The sequence below is a fragment of the Lagopus leucura genome, unplaced genomic scaffold (assembly GCF_019238085.1).
Source record: "Lagopus leucura isolate 7727_CA_CO unplaced genomic scaffold, USGS_WTPT01 Super-Scaffold_100016, whole genome shotgun sequence".
NCBI classification, from domain to species: domain Eukaryota; kingdom Metazoa; phylum Chordata; class Aves; order Galliformes; family Phasianidae; genus Lagopus; species Lagopus leucura.
In genome coordinates this window covers 14,556,774-14,581,376 of record NW_024962270.1, presented here as the reverse complement: position 1 = coordinate 14,581,376, position 24,603 = coordinate 14,556,774, and the positions used below count along the sequence as shown (strand labels likewise).

The 24,603-nt window shown below is 45.5% G+C and overlaps 1 protein-coding gene across 1 annotated transcript; it reads left to right on the top strand.

Moving 5' to 3' along the window:
- Positions 1-3,069: 3,069 nt before the first annotated feature.
- On the top strand, positions 3,070-20,813 carry LONRF3 (LON peptidase N-terminal domain and ring finger 3). Its single transcript, XM_042876446.1, has 12 exons — positions 3,070-3,643; positions 4,365-4,483; positions 5,050-5,172; positions 7,197-7,352; positions 8,618-8,861; positions 9,513-9,603; positions 12,491-12,605; positions 13,019-13,140; positions 13,663-13,821; positions 14,843-15,005; positions 15,497-15,646; positions 16,331-20,813. The coding sequence occupies exons 1-12, from the start codon at positions 3,070-3,072 to the stop codon at positions 16,487-16,489; spliced, it is 2,175 nt and encodes a 724-aa protein (XP_042732380.1). The 3' UTR covers positions 16,490-20,813.
- The last annotated feature ends 3,790 nt before the right edge of the window (positions 20,814-24,603 follow it).

Below are 24,603 nucleotides of genomic sequence, written 5' to 3'. Positions count from 1 at the left end.
GAGTTTGCTGTTACTGGTCGTTTACTGTGCACACTGACAGGTACTTAAACATTTGGGCTTTTCTTATGTACAAAAGGAGCTAATTCGAGCGTTGCTTTTGACAGATGATCTTTTCACCAAAATGGCTAGTGAGAATGGCTGGCAGATAGTCCCTCACTTTTGATAAAATAAGCCTTCCAATTGGTGAAGTATTTGTTCAGCATTGAAACATTTTAATTTGGTATAAAAATGCTCTGGAAATTGAATTCCACTGAACTTCACATGGGAGCATTGTCATTTCATTACAGAATAAAAATAATCTTCTAAAAGTCTGGGCATGTCTGAGCAGAACTGATTTCACCCAGCTCGTTTTATGTTTGGTTACACTCCAGGGACACGGTGTGAATCCCTCGTTCTTTATCACACAGGGAAAGATCCAGTTTGAATGGGATACTTGTTATGTGCATCCCAAGGTCTTGTCAAGCTGATCGCTTGATCGAGAGGTGACAAGGACCTTTCCTGGCTCATATCCGTAGTTTTCCCTGAATAAAATAAACCCCTGGGGTTGGTGGGTTGTTCTGTTTGTCCTTTTATTTGCTGGTGCCATCCATTTCTTTAAACTGGTGGATGTATTTAATATCTTAATTCTAGTGATTTTTCTAACCATGGCAAGTGGACCATAGTAAATTCCCCCTTTACAGCTTTATTGCATAGGGAATGTTAGGCCTCCTCTTTTCAACTGGCTCAGCCACCAGTCCAAAACTGTTCTCACCTATGGACTACTGCAGAGTGTGAGAGCACTTGTGTATAAAACACCTTTATTTGTTACATGGCTTTTAACATCCCTGCTGCCAGCAGAGAAGGAGCTCTGTCAGGAAGGATGGTGGGTCAGAATGTCACATTTAGGGTAGTTGTGTGTGGGAAGGGAAAGGAACAGGATTACTTGCTGGCTTTGTGGTCTCAGAGTGTGATGCAGATTATAGCTCCAGAAGAGGGCTGAAGAATGCAGTCGTGCTCTTACACTGTTCTGCCAGCCATTAACTGCTGGAAGAAAACCAGTATTGTGCTCATTGTCATTAAAAGGAAGAAATTAAACCTCCCTTTGTAGAAAAATCATAGAAAGGAGATGTGCTTCTGCGAAGTGAGTCACCTCCTAGCTGTAATTTCTGTTTAAGTGAAAGATTAATCAGCTCCCAATCTCCCAAGCAATGCAGGTAGGTAGGGGTTTGCAGCCCCACTGCTGTTCCAAATCCACAGATATCTATGTATGTGAGTATAGGAAAACTCCATGCTTTCAGAATATGACATACAACAAAACGAAAGCAGCATATGCAGCTGTCTTCACTAGGGCAGCATCTGTGGAGCTGAGCTGGCTGTTGGAGCAAGGTGTTCTACAGTGGTGTGCAGCTGAGAAGTAGAGCAGCGCCTTGGCTTTAAAGTGCTGTTGAGTTAGTGGCTGTGATGTTCACTCTGCACCTGGCATGCCCCACGCAATGCACACATTCACCAAACAACACGCATCAGGAGCTAGCAGAGGCAGAGCTTGCTGGTTTCTCCTGAGAAGTCCTGTTGCCCACAGGCCATCCACGAGATCTTGGGCTTTGGATAAAGAGCTGTGGCTCTATGCCCCTCCAGAAGCAGACAGCTCCCACCACTAGCAGTTTGCAGGCACCACTGCTGCCCTTTCCTCTGAGACCGTCCTGTGCTGTGCAGTCTGCCCTGCCTGTCTTCTCATGTGCTGTAAACAGAAGCTGTGGAACTTCCTTTCAGAACACAAATCTGATTACATTTTCTATGATAATCTATTTCCATTCCCTATCCTGAATTCATGCGCTGTTAGCAAACCTCCCCTTCTACCACGGCTCTTATCTCTTTAACTGCTATGTAACTGTGCAAATACTGCTGGCGTAACCCCGATAGAGGGATTGTCATCGCATCGCTACTGGTAACCAGCGGTTATGTCACTTTCCCTCGCTTGAATAGGCTTTGACTCATAGTGGTTTTCAGGACAATGGTTATAAAATAACACACAGAAAGGCTGCCGAGACGGTCGTTTTGCAACAGAGACAACTGTCGACTTCGAGAAAACATTTTTCTTTTTGTTAAGGCTGTTGTTCTTTCATAACAGGAGGCTTTCTCGCATGGAAGTTGTAAGACGAGCTGACTGTGCGCTGCTAGCATCGGCTCGCTCAGGAAAATGCCCGCCCCTGCGTGCCGGCTCCTGCTCGTGGTTCTGCACATCGCTCCACTCGGACTTCGAGTCGTTCAGCGCTCCTTTCCTGGAATCAGCCCGTACCGGGCTGTGCTGTGCTGTGCCAATAGGCCAGACAGAGCCAATAGCGGGAAGAATGTCTAACGCCAGCGGCTATTCAATAAACCCTTTTATTCGTTTACTTAAAGGACTCGCTTGGGAACTTTGTGTACAGAGCTATAGGTGTATATATCCGAAAGCCTTAGGGAGGGAAGCCAAGTTTTTGGCAGGTGCAGAAAGCCTCAGAACAGGGATGTCAGCAGGCGGGATCAGACAGGTGCACCCCTGCAGCGCGGCCACACGGCCGTGGCCCCTTCCCGCCGAACTCCCCGCTCCGCCGTCCGAAAGCCGCCACGAGCCAACAGTGAGAAGGCTTCAGCGTCGTTAAGACAGCGACGAACCGCGGCTGCAGGAGCGCTGCAGGAGCGCCGCGGGGCACCTGCGGAGCGCGGGCGGATCCGGGGCGCGGCGCAGAGCGGCGCCCGAGAATGGCACAGCGCAGACGGGACGCACGCCGCAGGACGGCGCCGGCTGCCTCCAGTGCAGACGGGCCGCGGGTGAAGCGGGCCGCCCCTCTCGGCGGACCGGGGCGTCGGCAGCGGTTACAAAACCAGGCGGTTTTGTAACAACCTGCGGGAGCCGCCCAATGAGCGCGGCCGCGCCGCGTCACGTGCCCCCCTTTATATAAGCGGCGGGCCGGGGCGCTCCCGGCGCGGGGCGGCAGCAGCATGGGCCGGCGGGGCCGCGCCGCGCCTGCGGCGCCACAGCCCACGCGCCTCGGCGCCCCCGGCCGCCCGCCCGGCTCACGTTCCCGCTCGTGCTGAGAGACGCCGCCCGCCATGGGCTCCCGCCCGGAGCCGCTGCAGGCGCAGAACTCGGAGGCGGCGAGCGGCGGCCGCGGCCCCGAGTGGCGGGCGCTGCTCGGGCGGGCCGACGCGCTGGCCTTCGGCGGGCGGCTGCACGAGGCGCTGCCGCTGTACCAGCTGGCGTCCCGGCAGCGGCAGCTGCGCGCCGAGCAGCTGGAGAAGCTGGTGGAGTGCCTGGCGCAGGGCGTGCGGCTGAAGGAGGGGCTGCCGGCCGGGAGCGGCGCCCCGCAGCCCCGGGACTGGGACGGCTGCCGCTGCCGCAAGTGCCAGGGGTTCCTCTTCGAGCCCGTGTCGTTGCCCTGCGGACACACCTTCTGCAAAAAGTGCCTGGAGAGGGAGGACCGTGCGGCAGCCGCGCGTTGCGTGCTGTGCCGCCAGGAGGGCGGCGGGCGGCTGCCGCGGGTCAACGTCATCCTCAGTAACCTGCTGGGCAAGTGGTTCCCGCGGCAGGTGCGGGCCTCGCAGCTCCGCCACGAGGGGAACCTGCTGTACCGGGAGAAGAAGCTGCACGCCGCCCTGCAGAAGTACGACGAGGCGCTCAGCTTAGGTAACGCCCGCGTCCCCGGGCGGCCGGAGCCGGGTCCCGGGGCGGGCGGCGGGGGGAGCTCCGAAGCGGAACTGGGTCAGGAGAGCGGCGGTTGCGTAAGGTGGCAGCCCGCGGCCCGGCCGCCCCCCGCCCCCCCGGCGCCGTTGTGTAACCGCGGGGCGGGAGCGGGGCCGCCGCCCCCGGGGCTCCCCGGCACCGCGCCGCGCTCCTCAGAGGGACCGGGCCGCCTGCGGAGCGGAGGGGAGGGACGGGACGGGAGGGCTCGCGGCGTGTTGCTCCGCAGTGAGCGCGGGCGGCCGAAGCGCAGCGCGGAGCTTCGAGCGCAGCCCCGTCTCGCTGCTCCGTGCTGCTGCTCCTCGTGCGGCTGCTGAATGTGCGCAAACCCGGTTAGCGAAGGCTTTTGTCGCTGCGATCCGCGGCCGTCGTGGCGTCCCCGCTTGCTGCCGGCGCCCGCCCGGTCTCCCCACACGGGTCGCTCCCCGCCCGGTGCCCGTTTATGCAATTTGCCCGGAGTTATGTAATACGCCGCCGCCGTTTCGCTGGAGTTGCACAAAGGAGGTTTCCGTATTTCATTTACTACGGAGTTATTTCAGGGCTGCTTATTTTGGGTTTCGGTGCAATTTGGGAGGCGCGACGCGTGTTTAAAAATAAAATTCTAAGGAGTAAAGCTTACATAACTGCTTCTAAACTGGGTTAATCGACCAACTTTTGTTTCCTGCAGCTCCCAATGACCACTTGCTATACAGCAACCGGTCCCAGATTAACTCGACTCTGAAAGCTTGTGAGGATGCGCTGCACGATGCCGAGGCAGCATGCAGGCTGCAACCCTACTGGCTTAAAGTGAGTCCTGAGCCCCAGCACTCTGTGCTTGCAGACCTGGGTGCTGCTCTGGGTGGATAACCGTTCCTTGCTCAGAGCTGGGGAGGCTCCTGTGGCTCACAGGCACTGAGCAATTTTGTCTTGGGGCTCTGTGGGGTTAAGGAAGAGCAGTCATCCTGCAGGAGGAGTTGGTGTTGCTGTCTGTGACCCACCGGGATGTCGAGCCTGTGAACTGTCTCTAAAAACTGAGTGCTGTGCTTCTGTCTTGATAGAAGAAAGCAATCACTTGTTAGAACCTTAGTGTGGAGGGAGCAGATTTGTCCAAGAGCAGCTGGGCTCAGGGACACTATGGGAATTGTTTTGCCCAGAGAACATCTCAGCTCTACTGCTAGGGCTCTCAGGTGTACGGGCTCTCATCATTGTGCTGTGAAACTTGGGCACTGCTTGCGTCACGGGCTGAGGAGCCATGTCAGTGAGCTCTCCCTGCCCAACTCTCTTTGGAGGATCTGTCGCTTCACCTTGTTCTTAGTGCAAGTTCCCACAACAGAAGAAACAAAGGCTGTAACGATGGCTGTGTTTCATTGCAGGGTCACTTAAGGAAAGGCCAGGCATTGGCTAATCTAGGGAAAACAGAAGAAGCTTTAAGAGAGTTTCTGTTCTGCCTTGCTCTGGACGTGGGGAACAAGACGGCCAAGTCTGAGGCTCAGAAGGTATGGTCCCCAAATCATCCAAACTGCATTGTTTTCAGTGACCTATCATAGGGTAAGAGTGTTTCTCCTTCATCCCCCCTCATTACTGCAGAGAGTCATGGGGGGAGGGTTGTCCTGACTGCTGCTCACTTTTGGGCTGATCTCTGCCCCTTCTTTGAAGGTAGGGAGGTAGCAAGAGTGCAGGCACTAAGCAGATAGATGCTGTGTGGAAACAGTGTTAGCGCCAGCAAACTTGAAGTAAAAGTGAATTGCTAATAATCGCCACCCACAGACCTCTGTGATTCCCTGTTGGCAAGCTTCTCATGTTTCATGGCTTGGCACCACCTTGCCAGTGAGCAAGAGGGAGCTGGTATGGTGTGTTGCATGGGGCTGGGATGCTGAGCCAACACGCAGCACTTGTCATGCTCTGCTGGGAGTAGCTGCTTTCCTCCACCACGGCTGTGCTATGACAAAGGTGGGGAGTGAAGCACTCAGCGAAGAGCTGCTTTAAAATAGTTTAGAAGGGTTGCTGCTAATAATTAATGCTAAAACCAGCAAAGCAGATCAGCAAGCTGTCTTTTTCTTTCAGTCACGGCCAAGGCTGTTGTGTGTGTTCTTAAAGGGATTCTGTACAATGTGCTGTGCTGTGTTGTCCACCTCCTAAGTAATACCACAATTACTGTGAATGGGGGTTTTGACAATTGATCTCTGTTGTTGCAGCCGAAAGGCTTTGCACCACAGCAGTGACACCTCGAGGTAATAAAAACAGAGTCGTTCTGGTTTCATTGCACTGCACACTCCTTCACAGCACCGCACCCGGCTTTGGGATTGGAGTGCTGTGACTTGGAATGCTCTGAGAGCACTGTGGCACTCCTGCAGTGAAGCACTGCTCATGAAAGTAACCGGGTTTATAACCTGGGTGGCCGTAGTGCAATCAGGTCTTTTATCTCACTTTGCATAGGGTTCTAGTTCCTGATTTATTTTTTGGTCATGTTTTGGTTTTGGGATTTGGTAGTACCTTTTTTTTCCCCGCAGTGTTCTGTGCAGAGTTTTGCTGTCATTGTATCATAATTTGTTTTCATAGTCATGCTGGGAGAGTTGCAGTGCACTAGAGCAGGAAGAGCATATGTTCAGATACATTTCTGAATTCAGACCCCAAGCAGCTCTAAGACGCCCAATTTCAAGCAGTGGGGATCTGAGGAAAACATGGCTGATTATGGCCGACAGAATGACTTGTGTGACACAGAGTTCATCCATGATGCAATGTCTTCCTGGGCTGTTTCCAAGGCTGTTTGCATAACAATGACATACTGCTTTTTACCAGATCCTTTGGGTACAGCTGTGGTGTTCTGCCCTTGCTAGCTGCCTGTCCATGGTGTGGGATCGGAGCTGTCATGCAGCTTCCTTAGACTGCGGCAGGATCACTTCAGCACTATTTTGAAATCCATTTCTTGAATGAATTTCCCGTAGTCTGTTTCTTTTATGATCACTGGAAATGTGACTGCAAGTGGCAGCAAGCTGCTGCTCATGCAAGTTCACCCATTTTCTGATAGCAAACGAAGGAATGGCATTTTTCTGCTGCCCTTGTTTTTTTTTTTTTGGTATTCTCATATAAATGAATTAGAAATAGTTGCAACTTAGTGTATTGGAACCACGTAAGTGCATGTGGGTGAAGCCTGTGAGATGAGTGCTTTCTGTGCTCCATAAAAGCTGCTGAAAGTTTCTGATGTGCAGAAAAAAGAATTGAAAAACAAAAACAAGGTGTTGGGACTTCTGATGAGCACTGAGCCACAGGACAAGGGTGTGCATGTAACTGGAGGGTGGTCTGTGATTCATGGTCTTACTCAGCTCCCAAAATCTGTCTGTGGGGCCCACACTGCACCAACTTTGCCATTTTTCTCTCATCCCTGTCAGAAGGGCTCTTTAAAAGGGTTTTTGTTTTTTCAAATGAATGGTATTTCTGTCAGCCACTCTCTTACTTGCTTTGTCGTGTGGAGGTTGCGAGGAAAGAACTAAGCAGTGAAGTATTCTGTTTTATATCACAGCTTCTACTTAGTTTGTTTTCACTCATCCCGGGAAATGCTCAGGAACACTTACCCGATATCCTGCAGCTGTTGTCACATCACTCTAGATTAAAGGGGAACCTCCTAAGTTCAGTGGGATCTGGAGGCACCAGCCATGCCCTGCAGAGGTTGCTCAAGGTAATGAATGAGTCTGCTGTGTGGTTCTTCATTTTGCTGTGTGTTCTGTGTTCACGTGGGGAAGCCTTTCCTTTTCATCTCTGGGAGATGGGATGGTGTGTTTTCTCTGATGTACTGCCTTACAGAAAGCAATGCAGATCTGCTGAAGCCTCTTGAGCTGACTTCTCCACCAAATGCATGCAGGCATTGAGCTGTCTGTAGCCCATCCAAGCAACTGGCAGGAAAACAGAGCCTCTGCCGCGTGGGTTGGGATGCCCTCCAAGGCCTCAGTGCCCAAATTTGGGGTTTTAGCTGTAACTGACCCTATGTCAGAAAAAAATCATCCTGTGTTCAGGTTCTATATGTTGAGAGATCATTGTGGGCTAGCAGTGTTTTACACTGCTCTACAAGTTTGTTCTCACAGCCAGAGTACTGAGAACTGCTGGAAAGGTTTAAGTTAGCGGGGTTGGGTAAGGACTTCATTAAAACCTGAACTGTGAGGATATGATCTGCCCTATACCGTACCTGTAGGGGAAAACTTGACTGATCCTAGGAAATGGAAGTGGTGGGTTTTTGCTCAGCCTTGCTGAGGATAAGCAGTGCCTTCTGGAACGACTGTTCTGAAAGGAAATCCTCCCATAGGACCCGGTCATGATGTCAGTCATTTGAGGGACAGCTCTCTCATCTTTCTACGTGTTAAACATTACTGCAGTATCTGCTTTTGGGTTCACCTGTGATGTGGATGTGACAGGCAGACAGTGATGTCCCGTGGCTCTGTGCTGCAACAGGAGCAGCAATGGTTGTTTGATCTTTTGTGAAAGAAGTTCATCACATAGAAAGGAGCTCTGTGCCTCTTCTTTCCTGCAGTCAATTTGGTGTTGATACTGCTTCCTCATGTAGTTCTGGTCATTTTGATGGTTGGTACCTTATCCTCATGGTGTAAACAGTACATATTAGTAAGATTAGATTATTAAGGTATAGATTAAGTGACAGCGGCGTATTAAACCTGAGTTTTAGATGGCTCTCTGCCTAAATTGAGTTCCAAGAGCAAGCAGTAAAGCCACACACGAGGGCTGAAAGTACTGAGTGGTGCTGGGGGGTGGGTATTGTCTGCATACATCTGACATTAAAGCCATGCCCCTACAGAGCAATCCTCAAACTGTTCTTCTTGAGCTACAGAGTCCTTCCTGGTGAGCCACAGCATGAAGGGCTTGACAGGTTTGGGTGTTTTTCCTTACCTTGTGGATGAAGGTGGATGTTCTAATGTCAGCTCTCTCTTTGAACAGGTAAATGTGGAACAGAAAAAGGGCTTTCCTGTTCAAGAGGAACCAAACATAACTAATTCTGGCAGTTTAAGGAAGTCCATGCAAACCACAGAGAGTAGAAAGGACTGCTCAGAGGAGGAGAACAAGCCCACCTCTGTGCCAGAGCCTGCCTTCCTCGTGTCTGAGAAGCGTGGCCTCCTGAAAAGGAAAGGCTGCTTGGAGGAGGCGAGGGCTGCAGAGGTGCCCTGCAAGCTCCTGAAGAAAGGTATGTGGAACTGAGGTACCATCAGTGGAATCTTTGCTTGCATAAAAGCCTAGAAGGATCCAAATTGCACTTCATTTTTTTTTTATATTTTCTCATTAGTTTAATCAGGGCACGATGTGGAACGCTTCTTGTAGAAGTGCTAGTCTAAAAAGGCAGCTAGGGGAGCTGAGATGATTGCTTGTTTGTTGGCAGGGCGCTGGATTTTGTGAGCAACATTAATGCCATGCATGCTTTTGCCACCTTCTGAATCAGTTTAAAAAAAAAAAAAGTTTAAAAGCATGAGTTCTGTTTGCATGAACACCTGGTGTGCAGCCTTTTTTCATAGTGTGGGATATATTTACAGTGGTGTGACAGAAAAACCTGTCCCCTGTCATACTTCTGGCACAGGGTGTTTTGGTGCTGTTAATGCAGCACTAAATTCAGTGCTCTGCACGTCAATGTAGTGTCACTGCAGTTAAGGACTGGTGGCTTACTTGTGCCAGAGCTGGATGTGATGCTGTGTGTAGGAGATACTGCAGTGATGCTCAGTGGTTCAGCAGCTTGCACGTCAAAGTTTAAACATCAGTAGTTGGTTGTAGTTGCAGAGGCTGGATGTGCTTTCCCAGCAGTGTGCAGTCATATGGTAATGTGTTTTCTTCTTGTTGTTGCTAGATACAGTCGATACCAAGGGAAGTAGCACTGGGCAACATACTCCATTTGAATCTGTGGATCCATCAGATCTGGATTGCTCCCTGTGCATGAGGTATCCATTATTTTCTCATGGATGTCTTGAGCTTGTAGAAAACCCCTCCTCTTTTACAATCTAGGTAACTTCTAGCTCAGCTGGTATGTAGTTTTCCCACTAACCTGAAACTGGTCTTTATTAGAATTATTTTTCCATTGATGTATTTCTCAACCTTTGGTTCTCAGCACCGTGGTGAAAGGTTGGGCTGCCCCAGGTTGGCAGTGGGAAGGACATGAGGTCACAGTGAGAGCTGAGCACGTTAGTGGAGCTGTCACATTTCCTCTTCCCATCAGTTACATGCACCCACCACTGGTGCAGTGCACACAGCCACAGGTTTCTCCTTTGGAGTTTACAGAGCTGTGTATGATATTGTAGTGCATGAAATAGCTAATGAATATTATGAGCTGCATATAAAATAGTGTTCTTGCTGTTACAACAAGGTGGATCTTAGGAGCATGTTTTTCCTGTGTTGCTCAACAGATGTGCTGAATTCCTTTGTTACTGAGTCTTGCGATCTCTTCCTTCAGTTAAATAACAGATCTAGCCTTAAGGACAGCAATGACTTTATTTAAAAACAAAACTCTTGAGTTGTCATCTATTTTACTGATGGCTGTTTTATATTAAAAAAAAAAAGTTAAAAAAGGGGTTTTGTTACAAATTTCTTGTAGAAAATAGAGAAGATGTTTTACAAGGGTCTTGATTTCTGCTTTGTGCCACTCATGTTTGGCTCAGTTTTATCTGTACAATATGTTTTGGTTCATCTTGCACCATATTACTTGAATAGGAGGTGGCTTTGTGGATTTTTTTCTGAAGGGCTGTGACGGGGCAAACATGTTTCTGCTGTGCTTTGCTGTATGCTGGTGAAGGGGGTTGCCTGCTTTTATTTGAAACACTAACATCTTTGAGGGAAAAATCTGCAAAGGCTTGCTTCTGCCTGGGGTAAGTCAGATGTGCCCCCTCTCTCTCCGTGTGCCTGCAGCTGAAACGTGCTCCAGAAGTGTACACAGCTGTCAAAACACTGGTACTGCTAAGAGCAGAACTTCCTTCTTGCAGAAAGCCACACAATGGGTCCGAGCTGCTTTTAATGACTGCATGTTTAGAATCATGTCCACAAAATGCTTTTCAGATGCTTTTAATGAATTTAATTAGCCCTACTTCCTCATCCCCTGTTAAATCAGAAACAGGCAGACTAGCATGCGTTCCTGAAAGCGTTGAGCTTGAGGACTGCTGGCTCTGTGGCTGTGGGTGCACTCAGGACCTGACGTCTGCAGGGCAGCAGCTTCGCAGCACTGTAACAATGAGGACAGTCTGTCACTAGACTTTCATCATGCTATTAATGCAGATAGGTCATAATTACTTCCTGCCACGTTCTTCAAGAGTATTTTAGGGATTTGGATGCGGAGACGCTTTGGACTGATTACCCAGTAACCCACTGACCTGCACACAGGGAGCTGCTATTAGCCTACTTGTCTGGCGAAGCGGCCCAAACATTATCGATCCACAGCAGCTCCAGCAGCAAGCAGAGAATAAGCAATGCTTGGAGCAGTGCAGGGAGAAGGGAGGAAGCAGTGCTCACAGCAACGGATGCTCATTTTCTGCTGCTTAGCAGAAAGCTGCTGGTGGCTTCAGTGGAGGCAGAGCAGGATCACTCATCTCAACTGGAATTTCTTGTCTTCAGATCCACTAACAGCTACCAAATAATAACATTTACAAACCAGTGCTCCCTGAAACAATGCAGTCTGACATTTGCTGTAGTTCAAACAATAGCATAGTGCAGTGAGGTTTCTGTTCGTAAAGCAGCTAACGAGGATTTTCAACCATACAGTCCCATTGCAGTAATAGGTGTGGCTTTTTGGATGCCTCTTTGTGTTCTGTTGTTTTAAATGTCAATATTTGCAGTTACTAATGACATTTAATAAGGTGGCTGTGGCAGTTTTGTAAGGAGCCAGTGTACAAGTAGTCATCTTGTTAAAGGTACTAATAAATATGGGTTTATAACATCCATGCGTATAATGGAACTTAGTTTGCTGCTTTCATAAGCTTGATAAATTAGGAGAATTACTAATTGAGACCCTGAAGTGCTTAGACAGTATGCTGTGGAATATATGCCAGAGTTTCCTTTCTAGTTTGGAATGTTTTGTATTTAAAAAGAAAAAAAGAACTTAAATAATTTACATCTGTCAGACGTACTTACTGTCAAGGAAACCTCACTTTGCAATACCACATAATTGTAATAAGCCAAAAATCTGTATGTAGAAATAAGTGCCACAGAGGTACCTGGGATGAGCAGGTTAGACCCTGAGCTATTTTGAAATCTTGGCCCTATGGACTGAAATATTTTCCTAGCTGAAACATGAACTTAATATAATTGCTTTTCCAGACAAGCAGGTTGAAGGTTAAAAACAATCTATTCCAACAGAACTGCTTTCCCAGTCCAGGTTAGAGTTGGTAATAATCCATTTTTTTTGTAGTCACTTGTCTGGCCTGTTGCTGCAAAATGACTGTTTTGTGCTTTGCTCTGCACATCCAAGTACCCACATGAGTTCCATACTACTGGTTGTGTAAGTGTTGCTCAATTTCATTAGAAAAAGTTGGATGATTAGGCTTCATTTTCTGTTTATCACTTGTGTTGAATAAAATGAAGCTTGGACCTGAAGCTGCACACATCACATGCACTGCAATCTGAGCTCAGAGGCTGCCTTTCACATTAGACAGCAATAACAAACAGTGTAAGCTGAATAAAGACAAGAGTTGGATGAAGAAGTGAAAAACAAGGAACAACTTTACCTGTAGAGCAGTCAGTAGCTAAATTAGTGGATAAATGCAGCTTTTTTTGGTAACGTCTCTTTCTGTTACTTTGGTACACGATATTGTTGTGGTCTTGTTTTTGGATTTCCCAATCCAGGCTCTTCTATGAACCTGTCACCACGCCTTGTGGACACACCTTCTGTCTCAAATGTCTTGAGAGATGCCTGGATCACAACCCCAAATGTCCCCTGTGCAAAGAAGGGCTCTCAGAGGTAATGAAACTCAGATGTTCTCAGCATATATTCAAGGGCACAGAATTAAGATCAAGCAGCACCTTTAGAAACCCTCCAAACTCAAATTAAGCTTTGTGTAAGTTAAGAAAAAGGTGGTTGCAAATGTCTTTGTGATTCCTGTGACTCACAGAGCTTGGATGGTCTCGTCTGGTCAGACCTTTCCTGTATTTGGGACGTCTGAGAAGAGAGGGCAGATTGTCTACAGGTTATCTGAGACAATGCCCCCAGCATCAGGAATAGTTCAATAACTTCAGTGGTGGTGCAAGCTTAGAAAATAGGTTTGTGCTGTAGGCATAAGAAAATGGAGCTAACAGATGAGTGCTGTGTGTGTACTTTGAAATGTTAGGCACTATGTGTAACTGCCTGTGATTTTTGTTTGCTTCCTTCTGCAGTGCTTGGCTATGAGGAAATACTGCAAAACAGTACTAATGGAGGAGTTAATAGCTAGATATCTTCCAGAGGAACTCACTGAAAGAAGAAAGATTTATGAAGAGGAAATAGCAGAGCTTTCCAAGTATGTAATCCATTTCCTTAAAGTCCTCTTCTGATCCGATTGCTGTTAGCTAACAAATGGCTCCTGCTGCTGCAGGATGCGCTCAGACCACAGGATGGCTTGGGCTGGAAGGGAGCTGATAGGATCCAGATCCCATCCCAGCCCTGTGGGCTGGTTGCCACTTAATAGATGCTGACACCAGAGCTTCATCTTTGATATCAGTGATTTAAAGAGAATGGGGTCCTGGTGAAATCATCTGGTTTTTATGCTTACTCAGAGCACACTGTGTTAAGCAACAAACAGGAGAAGAAATCTGGGATGTTGCTTTTAGACAAGCTGTAAATGTAATGTTTGCTCTTGGTAGCCTTCCATGAAAGCCACAGAGCAAGACACTGGGTGAAAGCAGTTTCACTGGCTGGGGGTTGGAAATTACTGAGTAGGGAAAATTCTAAAGAACATTCTTGCATGAAATGCATGTGGTTTATAGCTTGTCAGTATTTTGGTAAAATGTCATCTGGTTGTGTTTTTTGTGTTTTCTTACAGCCTCAATAAGAATGTTCCCATATTTGTCTGCACAATGGCTTACCCTACAGTCCCATGTCCTTTGCACATCTTTGAGCCCTGTTATCGCCTGATGATTCGAAGGTGCATGGAGACTGGCACCAAGCAATTTGGGATGTGCATTAGTGACCCTGTGAAGGGGTGAGTGAGCAGCACGTTTGGACCATCTGGTCTACCCCACTTAATCTGGAGCAAGGCTTTTTGGAGAGAGGTGCAGATGAGCTTGTGCTGTGGCCATCTCTCGTAGCTCTCCAGTAGAGGAAGTTTCTCTACCAGTTAAAGACATGGAGAAGGCTGGAGTTACTCCACTGAGCAGTTGGATTCTGCCTAATACAGCTGCCTGTTATTCTTGAAGCATATGGAGCTTGTGGGTTCTTGCACAAAGTTGAGCCTCAGACCTCTTAAAATACATGGAAAGGAAGTGTGTTTTCCACTCTTGAAATCTCTGTAATGCTTTGTCACAAGCCATCAAGTTCAAACAGCAGTAAAGTATGGTGGTGTGTGTTTTTAAAATTGGAAAATAGTTAAACTATTGGGATGCACTTCTGTCTTCACTGCTCTGAGCATGTTGGATGCTGCAGAGGTAGAACAGTATCTTCCTAAGAGTTAGCTGAGCATTTGCATCGTGCCATTTACAGGCAGTCTTAAAAGCCAGGGCCTTAATGTTCGCATTTAGCTTTCTTCACATCTTTAGTGAGTGTACCCACGAGGTATATGTGCCATAAAAAGAAGAATGACATGCTCAAAATCCCTACCTATGAAGTAACATCAGTTGAGAATGTGGGGAAGCTTTTTATTTATAACATTTATAGTCCTTCTGTAGTTCTAATATTGTGAATTGCACTTGTTCTGTACAAAATGTGTGAACTTGCTGGAGTTATGGACAAAGTATGTTTCCAAGCTGTATAACTTTCGTAAGAAGTGATCTGTACTCCAAAGCATGTAGTTAATGTTAATCAGATCTGACAGCCTGAATATTCCTGAAAGTTTTAAAAACAATCGTTGAATAATTTGAGCTACTGCAGCTCAGTACTATGAACAATAGAAATGAGCTGACACCAGTAAATACCTTTGTGGTAGGCAGTGGCTGTATGGCAGTTCTTTGGAACTAAGGGTGGAGAGAGTAAGAGTTGTTTACTTGCTTTTGTTCTGATTTAAATAGGTTTGCAGATTATGGCTGCATTCTGGAGATAAGAAATGTTGAATTCTTTGCTGATGGTCGCTCTGTTGTAGACAGCATTGGCAAAAGGAGATTTAAGGTGATACAGCACAGCCAGCGTGATGGCTACAACACAGCAGATATTGAGTACATCGAGGATCAAAAGGTGAATGCAGAAATATTTAAGCTGTGTGACGTTTGAAATTCTGAGCCCATGTATTTGGTGAACTTTTTTGTGGAACAGGTTCTAGTAAACCAATCCGTGGTATTTCCTAACTTGTGGTTAAAGCTGGGAGATGTCATAGCTCTGTAATAGAGAAGGTGCTAAATGAACTTCAGCTATTTTCATAATCTTTTGTTCTGTGTTGTGTGATGTTTATGAAAAAAATGTTTCACATAGCATTCCGGAGGTGCTTGTCCTGCAAATGTGTGCCTTTGCTTTGGAACATGAGATAAAAAGGGTAGTAATGGATAAATGAGTTTGTTTTTAGGGAAGAAAAAGAAAAGCTAGCATTCCTGATTTGTTTTAGAACTCCCTTGGTACTTTTTGCTTGTTTCCTTTGTCCCTCCCCACCCCAAGAAGCCCTGAAAACGAACACTGTGCCCTCCCCAGCAGGCAGATCACAGTAACAGTAACCTCCCCCCATCTCATTTCAGGTGCAAGGACAAGACTACGCTGCACTGCTTGTTCTCCATGATTCTGTCTACGATCAGGCATATATGTGGTTTAATTCACTCAAGCAAGCACTGAAGAGTAGAATTCTCAGTCACTTTGGTCCAATGCCAGCTAAGGATCCTGACCCACAGGTATCCAGAATCAGTGGCTTATGTAACTTCAGAGACACGGGTAGCAAGGATAGCTGATAAGCTGGGAAGCATCATCTTCAGTGAGGAAAAATAAGAATGTTCATCACTTACCCTGCGTAAGCAGAGCATCTGGGTTATGTTGCCATGCACCAGTAGCAGCACTATTGTGAACAGAAAGCTCATACGTAATGTTGGTAACTTCCTGAGAGTACTTCACCCACACAATGAATCCCGGGAGATGTGAATGCCTTTTTGCCTACTCTACTTCCCCAATTAAATGAGTAAGAGAAAATGGGGAAGGAAACTCATTGCTCTGGCTCAAGGACTGCAAATTGCAGGGGTCCTGAAAGAACAGAATGTAACAACAGAAATTAAATATGAAACAAGTATGAAGTACGAAGAAGGGACATAGGTATCCCAAACAACTGAATCATATAATGAATTAGGGAAAAAAATGTAGAAAGCCAACCTACAGACTTTTTGCTTTAAAAAAAAGAAAAAAAAGTACAGCTTGGCTGCAGTTTTTGTTTCAGGTCAAGCTGTACTCACAAGCCATTTGGCTAGCAGTAAGATCCCTCCTTGCTAGTCTGCTATCAAGATGGTGTGTTTTCAAAGCAAACCTGCAAAGCTGAGCCCTAACCATGTACTTGTATTCCAACTTCTGCTTCTTTCCCCTTACTGCAGGCTAACCCTAACGGGCCAGCCTGGTGCTGGTGGGTCCTAGCTGTCCTTCCACTTGAGAACAGAGCCCAGCTCCCTTTCCTTGCCATGAAATCCCTCAAAGACCGCTTGAATGGCATCAGACGTGTCCTTACATTCATGTCTCGTACAAGATCGCGGTGATGGTGAGGAGAGCTGTGAAGTCTCCCGCAGTGCTCGACTGTAGAGTGTCTCTTGTAACTTCATCTGACTGCAGTAATGTCTTACAGATTTGTGTCTGAATGTTTCCAGCCTGAATTTCAGAGAAAATAAGTTAAAAGGAGCAAGGGATGTTTATGGTTACTTTACTAGTTTCCATTTGGAACTCGATTTCTGAGATGATTATTCAATTACTGCACTGCTAAATTAATAACAAATGTGATAAAACAAAAAGTGATCTTGTTTGCCATAAACCTTTTAAAAAGCTTAAGAGGTTTTTTTAATTTATTTTTTTTTTTGTAGTGGGTAAAGGGTGAACTGTGCAGTTTAATGTGAAGCAGAATTAATAATGTTTATGCATTATTTCAATGAACTGCGTGGTCTTTTCCAAATGGATCAGGTTTTATATAGCATTGTGTATAACAATGTTCACGACTTCCGTTTGATAATTTATTTTTGCACTATGATTTTTTGTTTCGAAATGTGTTATTTATGTGTTCATCCTCTATAGGAAAGTGAGCTGCTCTATTTATAGTGTTTTTATCCTGTATGTACAACGGGGGAAGGGGGGAATGATGATTCTAGCAGTGCACAAAAAACTGCTTTGATCATTTTTCAGCTATTTCTGTTCAAATACTTGGAATGTTTTTCTATTTGTCCCCGGTCCTACTGTAGCCTAAGAAGGCTTTTTTCCTCCCAAAGCAGCCTGCTGTGATGTCTTTGAATACACAGACTGAGAGCTCATGCACAGTTGTTGGATCCTGACTCTCTGCTTGTAACTATGGCTCTGATAGCACAGCGCAGCCAAGCGCATCCTTAACCGTGAGTGCAGGTGTCAGAGTGCTTGGCTAAGCCAAGGCATGGATCAGTTGATGGCAGTGGGGATTTGCTGACAGAAGGCTCACCCTTCTAAAAACAAAACTGGAAGTATTGGTGTTTTGTTGTAGACAGACAGATTTTTTTTTTAATTATTTTTTTATATCAACTCCGGTTGCTGTTGAGATTAGCTTCACTTCTGGAGTGTCTGGGATTTGGTTTTGGAGTGTTTGTATGCGGGTGGAGGGAGGGTTATTTTCAACTGCAGGACTAACAGGGCAGTTTGTACCACATGAGAAGGAATATGTTGTAATAAATGCTGTTTATGTCACCCCAATGTTCAGCTTTCTGTTAGCTTCAAGTCTCTGCCCAGCCACCTCATTTCTATAGGCAGAGATGGGGTAGTGTTGCTAATAGTAGTTAACTGCTAAGGAAAACAAGTGAATTTTTGGATGATCGCTTCTAGCTAATGAGGCAGGTAAAAACAAGGCAAAAATGAGAATAGCATCAATTGCTTTTTGCTTTAAATCAACAAGCTGTTTGCACTTTTTACTGCTTTCTGTCTACCAGCTTCTGGAGCTCGTCTTCCATGGGGCCAACATTGACATTCATTAATTTCAGTTGGGGGGGGGGAAGGGAAAACAAACTGTTGTGGAATGCTACAATTTTTCTTGATGTTTTTACCCAGGACAGCACTGTTGCCCATTCCATGCCTTTATGGAACAGTGCAGTAGAAATTAGTGTCAGTTTTCCATGTGTGATTTATTTCTCACCATCATTCTTTCATCAGAAATATACATTGAGAGTAATTTCTGTACTGTCAGGTTTCTGTAATATCTTTTATTCCCCCTCTTGTTAAATTTTATAGCACTTTCCCATAAGGGTACCAAAGAATGGAAGACAGACACAATTCAGCTTCGTTATGCAAATGGAATATGTACCCTGTGTTGGCATTTAGCTGCTCTAGAAATGCTACAGCTCGTTTCCATACTGCTAGATTGCTGCACTCCTGGCATCTTCTGTAGGTGGTGCTTTCCATGCTTCTCTATGAACAGCGTATAGAATACATGCTCTGAACAACAACTGTATGGAATTGGCACAAAGTTGTAAATGCAGTATTTATTACAGGCATAATTAAACAACTGAGCAGACTCAGACACCTTAATTTGAATTATAGAAACTACATTGATTACATCTAACTGGGGCTGGTATTTTATTCACTGCATTCTAGGCACTTGTTTTATTTCAACCACTCTTGCTTTTATTTATCTAAAAAGAAAAAAAAAAGGAAGAAAAAAAAAAAAGCACTTATTGGATTTACATTTCCTCTGTGGCTAGAAGTAGTGATTATTCTTTTGTAGTGAAGCCATAAGTAATCCATAGGCTTCCTACTATTGCCTTCAAGGAAAGGCATTTCCTTAGACCCTAAGTGACTGTGTAAAATCAGAAGTTATTCCATTTTCATAGAAATGTGATCAGTTTTTTTCCTGTGATGGAGAGTAAAGCCAATAATAGAATGACCCAAGCAAGTGCTGGTCTCCTGTAGGATATGGTGGTGAGCCATCCAGGCAGCTGGAGGCCTCCTGAAAGTGACAGCTTGCATTTGTGAGATGTACTTCATTCATTTGAAATCTCTTCACACTTCTGTAAATGAAAGATTTAACAAAACACATCAAATAGCAAAGGCTGGCTGTATCACCTTTCTAACTTTTTCAGCACGTATTTACCTTCTAATTAAACAGATGGGTTTTCTGAAGGAAATTACATTAATTTTCCCGCTTACAGAGTTCTATAGTAACGTTGACTTACGTTGCCTTGTGCAGGAGCGGTTTCTGTGAGAACAGCTGTTAGCTGGGCATGGAGAGCTTTGACAGTAAACCTGGGGCACAGCTGCATTTTCAGGTTAAATTGTACAACCTGACTGAGCTCAGACACAGCTGTAGAATGCAGTTCATTAGTATTAATAATTAAATCATAAGTTGGTGTGATAAAATCTAATTGATGGTTTTAGTTCCAGTTGATGCTAAAACAGTTTTAGTTACATAGTCCTCTTTTTTTCATCTTTAAGTGCTGATCTCTTCCATGAGTGGTAGCAATAAGAGGCAAGCTGTCACACTGCATGGCTGAGCAGAGCTTCTCTCCTGTGCTGCTGCTTGTGAGCAGAACACCTGAAGCACAGGTCTCCTCACCCAAACTTTAATGAAAATAAAGTCATTGAGATTTGGATGCAGCAGGTCTGGTTTCACCTGCACTGTGAAGAAAGAGCTTTATGAAATTATTCAGACAGTCTTTTGGTGAATCCTGCTTGGTGCTGAAGTTTTGCTGGTGTTTAAGTTAGTGACAGACAGCAGTTGTAGTGAAATGCAGTGCTTAGGAATGGAGGACACATTCAGAAGCTTACTTTTAAAAAATACATGTAAATTATTTACAGTTTTTCTCATGCATACCAGCCCCACTGGAACTGTATGCACTGAGGGCAGTGCTTTCCTGTCCCCTGAGCCCTACATCAGGTGAAAGCAAAACGGGCTGAGCTTGTATTGTCAGCTTTGCAGCCTGACTTGTAAGTGGTGCAGCACGTCCTCAAGATGTGGTGGTCTGGGGCTCAGTCCAAAGCAGCTTTGGAAAATCTTTGAAAGCTACAGCAAGGTGGTAGCTCAGTCAAGTCGCTGTTGTGAGATGCTCTGTTAAATAAATGTGGTCTGGGTACAAGAATGAATCTGCTTTGTCAGGATTAAAATGGTGGGTAATACTTCAAAAATAATAACAGTTAAAAAAAAAAATGGAGCTATTATGTTGACTTACTCATCCAGGTGTCATGTGAATTGCTTACAAAGAGTGGAATTTCCTAAGGTCTAAAGTAACCCTCACATAGAAGTGCCTGTATTCTGTTATTGCCATTCTTGAGCTTTTTAAGAGAGTCACAGCCATATATTTTATAAATATGAGCATATGCACCTTTCAATCTTTAAATTTGCAGATCAAAGGTTTACAGAGCAGAAGTGTAGCAAAACCAATGTACTAGCTTCTGTAATTCCCTGGTGGGGGATGGAGAAGTACAAAAATGGGGAGGAACAGACTATCTGTATAAGATGTCTTAATTTGGCACCATATACTCGTCCAATTTAGTTCCATCAAGCTACGTGGTTATAAGAGTGCCAGAAATATATATCTCTCAAGCCATTCTAAATAAAAAGCTCTTTGTTGACCTGTATATTCCATTTGTTTGTAAAACATCATTTTTGTGCACTGTAACGAACTTGAAATGAAACTCTCATGCCACTGAACAGGGCACTGTTCAGCTACCTCAACGTAAGGTTGAAGTACTTTGTTTTTTTTTTTCCAGATTTGTTCACGTTGTCATATAAAATATTTAAAAAAAAAAAAATCATAGTCCAAAGATCCTGTATTTGTTTGTAGATGTACTTACAATTATGTTGTACCAACAAAGTCTGTGTGAAGCGTTGTTTGCTAATTAAAATTTTTGTGTTCTTTACTCTTTGGCTTGCATAACCAAGTACGTCAGGTGTGAACCACTGTTGACACAGGAGCTGCTTTTTTTTAGGTATTAGAGAAAAAGGGACGAAGAACAAATCCTAGGCCCTGCAGCCACACAGCAGAATCTGATGTGAAGGGAGGAACCCACAGGAAGGAAGGCGGTTGCCCAAAACTCTGCCTTTGTAAGGGACCTGCAGAACACTTTCGATCTTCGCTGTAGAAGAGAAGGGGCAATGGGAAGAGCTGAGAGCCTGGCTTCCAGAAGGTGTGCTTCTGTGCCTCCTGTGCTGTTTGCCTTAGTGAGTCGTTGCCCCTGTTTCTGTGATTAGAAACGAGCTAGGCTGCCTTCCATGCGTAGCCTTGGCCAGGAAAAGTGAGCCCCAGCTTCTTGTTAAGCTGTGCCGGTGAACCCATGAAAGCGTGACGTTCAGCTTGAAAGCTCTGTAGCACTTTTGAAGTCCCCAGCTTACAGAAAAAAGCTGAAAAAGAGGACTTTTGTTCATAAACCCCAGATTGAGAGAACAGCTCCACGTTTTATCCTGCTGAAAACATGGAAGAGTCACCAAAGTTTAGCTTTTAGAGATATGTAAGGGCTGCTCCTTCACCTCATCACCAGACAAGCTGAGTGCTGTGGCTGCGCTCTGCTGCTCCAATCCTGTCACCTGTGGCACCAGAGATCACCTCGCTGCTCTCTTATGTAAGCTTGCTCAGGTCCTGCATTTATTTTAGAATGCGGGGCACAGCCTGAAGGCTGAATTTAGTAAGCCAACAGCTAATTATGTCAGGGCTGCGGTTTCCTATAACAAAAATCTGAATCTGAGCAGGGAACTATTTTGGTTGAAGTGCTTTTACATCAAGAAACAGCCAAAGCTGAAGCTTTGCTTGGGAACACGGCAGATAAATGATTCCTTTCAGTTCTCAGTTTTAATTCTGAAAGCCTTAATTAAGAATGGCTTTTAGTTGTAGTTTAAAGCAGAAAATAAATAAAACAAATCTGGGGTAGCAAATGTAATTCCCAACTCTATTTGTTCAGCACGCTTTAGAAGAGATTGATTCAAGGGACTCATGAAGTATTCTGAAGTCAATTACTTAATGTCTCACTTTAAAGCGATCACCAAAAAGCAGAAGCAGCGTAAAGCAGTTCCTGGCAAAGCACTTCCGTGCCCCGCGTGGTTCCTAATGCCGCAGCCATGAGGGCTGGGCTGTGATCAGGGCTCGGCCCACAGCAGTGCCTGGCTGTTCTGCCCTCGCTCAGTGCGGGCAGTGAGCTGTGACGTGCTGTTAGTTCTCTTAGTGAAGTGTCACAAAGTGCTGGGACGTCTCCCAATGTGCTGCAGTTCTCTGTAGAGCTGAGTTAAAGCACTGCCATGTTTCTGTCTCTAAACGTGAGGTGCTGCCTGCCGCCATCTTGGCCACGCGCGCAAAGGGAAAAAAGAAACTTAGGGTGCAAAGGACCGCGTGGCGGGGCTTTGTTGTCACTGTTCTCAAATCTGTGTTGCTTTCAAACTGAGCACGTTTTCTATCAGCAGCCACTTAGAACTCCAGAAATCCCACAACAGAACAGATGAAATGGTTCTTCCTAGAGGGTGGTAATGTCACCTGGCCTTCTTCCCCAGCTGTATTACAACTAGCCGCTCTGTGAAGCTCTGCATTGATGGAGGCTACCTGAGAACCAGAGCACCAGCAAAGAGCAGGGTTTGCATGCACAGCCCTCAGCTGCCACAGTTTACCTCTTCTCATGGACAGCTTTCAGGTAGTTAAAGCAGAACTGACAGCCAGAGCGTGCTGTTGCTGGCAGCCTTGTGCCAGCATGGCATCTTCTCTCACAGTAGATCTGCTCTTGACTTGTAATGCTATAAGCGAAAGGAGAATTAAGCTATTTATGTAAGTGGCTTTATTTATATAACTGACTTATGCTGTATTATATGATGAAAAAGGAGGAAAAAAAAGTGGCTTTTTTTTTTGTCTTTTCTACGAGCTGCAGGAAGATTTTGTGAAAGTAACACTAGTAATAAATGGTTTTCTCTATGCGTTTGATGAGAAGTTCAGCTTCATCTGCATGGAGGCTCTGGCATGCAGAGGAAATGTAGTAATAGGTGGCACCACAGTGTGAAAGGATTTTAGCAGGTCTGCAGACAATCTAGAAGCTCTGAATTCAGAACACCAGCATTTAGACTGTAAGCTCGTTCAACAGAGCAATTAGCATTCAGTCTCTTCCATGGATGACTCAATGATTTGCGCTGTCACTGTTAGCACTGAACGTACCAGCTGAAATTTGTTTTGAAGGTTTAGTGAAGCATTCACGATTTAAAAACGGTTTCTACCAGTATATATTTTTTTAATCAATGAGAAGCCCAAGCTCCACCACGGCTGAAGAACATACAGAAGCATTTTCAACAGAGCCGAATTCATTTTCTTTACGCTTGATGCTGAAACTCCTGAGCGAACGCCGGCTATTCAATATTTGGGAAATCAGGGTCAGTAGAGTAAATGTTTCTGTAGCAATTTGGCAGACACACCTTTCATAACTCATAAAGTCACTCCTGGAAAGGCACAACTGGGTCGCAGAAGTGCATGGTGGGATGCTGCTTTCCAGTTATGCAACCAGGGTAACTAGAGGTTAGAGAAAGCAGTTGAATAATGAGCTTTTTGCCAGAAAGAAGGGAAGAGAAAAACACAGTGTTTTTAATGCTGGCTTCTGAGCAGCAGCTCCTAATGTGTCTGGTTAGGAGTCATCAAACTGAAATAGAACCGAATGCGTCACAACTTTGAAGAATGGCAATTCACATCCCCAAAGAAAAATACATCTGCTTGTATTCCAAAAGCAAATCCTACCAGCTCTGCGATTCCCATCGATGATGCTAGAGCCACTGGCAGCATGCTGCTCAGCTTTTCTCCCAGCCCATGTCACTACCTTCATCACTCCCCCTGCTCTTTTTACTGTATCCGTCATCCAGCAACGCCATCGCCCTTGGGGAATCACATTTTGTGTGCACCATTTCTATCACACTGAGCTCAACTCCTCTTTGTCCCTGACAGCTCGCAGCACCTTCACTTCTCCCACATTTTCTTTCCTGCTTTTATGTACTTCACTGGATTATTTCTTAAAAAATGTAATGATGAGGAATTCTTGCACTGTTTCTTAAAACAGAAGAAAGAAAGGAAGTTGTCTTTCTGCACCATGAGGATTTTCCAAAGTTTGGAGGGCTAGGAGATGGCCTGAGGGCACCAATTAGCACATTAACTAACGACTAGCTCCCATCCAGTCTGGGGAAAAGTGAATCCTGCACTGCAAAGAGACTAAACAAAACGGTGCTTTTAACCACAGTTATATCTCCTGTTACAGCTGCGCAGCAGATAAATATATTAATCAAAATGACCTCATTTTAGGCATGAGTAGCAGTGTCTTATATAACCATGTTAAGTGTGCTGTTTTATTTCCCTCCCGCCAAGGAGAAACGGCGTTTGTCTTACAAGGGTTCCAAATAAGTCTGGTTATAAAGTGATGGGGGAAAGAACGGGAGGAAGAGACGAAAGTGGAGGAATCAGTAAGCAAAATGACTCATTCCCCGAGAGCAGAAGCGATGCTACACTGCACTGTTAAATATTAGTTGCTCTGTAGGAAGCTGATGTTGTCATAAGCAGTCTCAGTGCTCCACATGTGCCCAGCATTTCTCAGGATGGGAAAAACAGATGTGTTAGAAGAACGGAAGCGCCTTCTTTTCAGACCTCTCAACCAGTGGCCTCAGCTTTCAGCGTTCCTTGTTCTGTTTCCAAAGCTGTTGGTG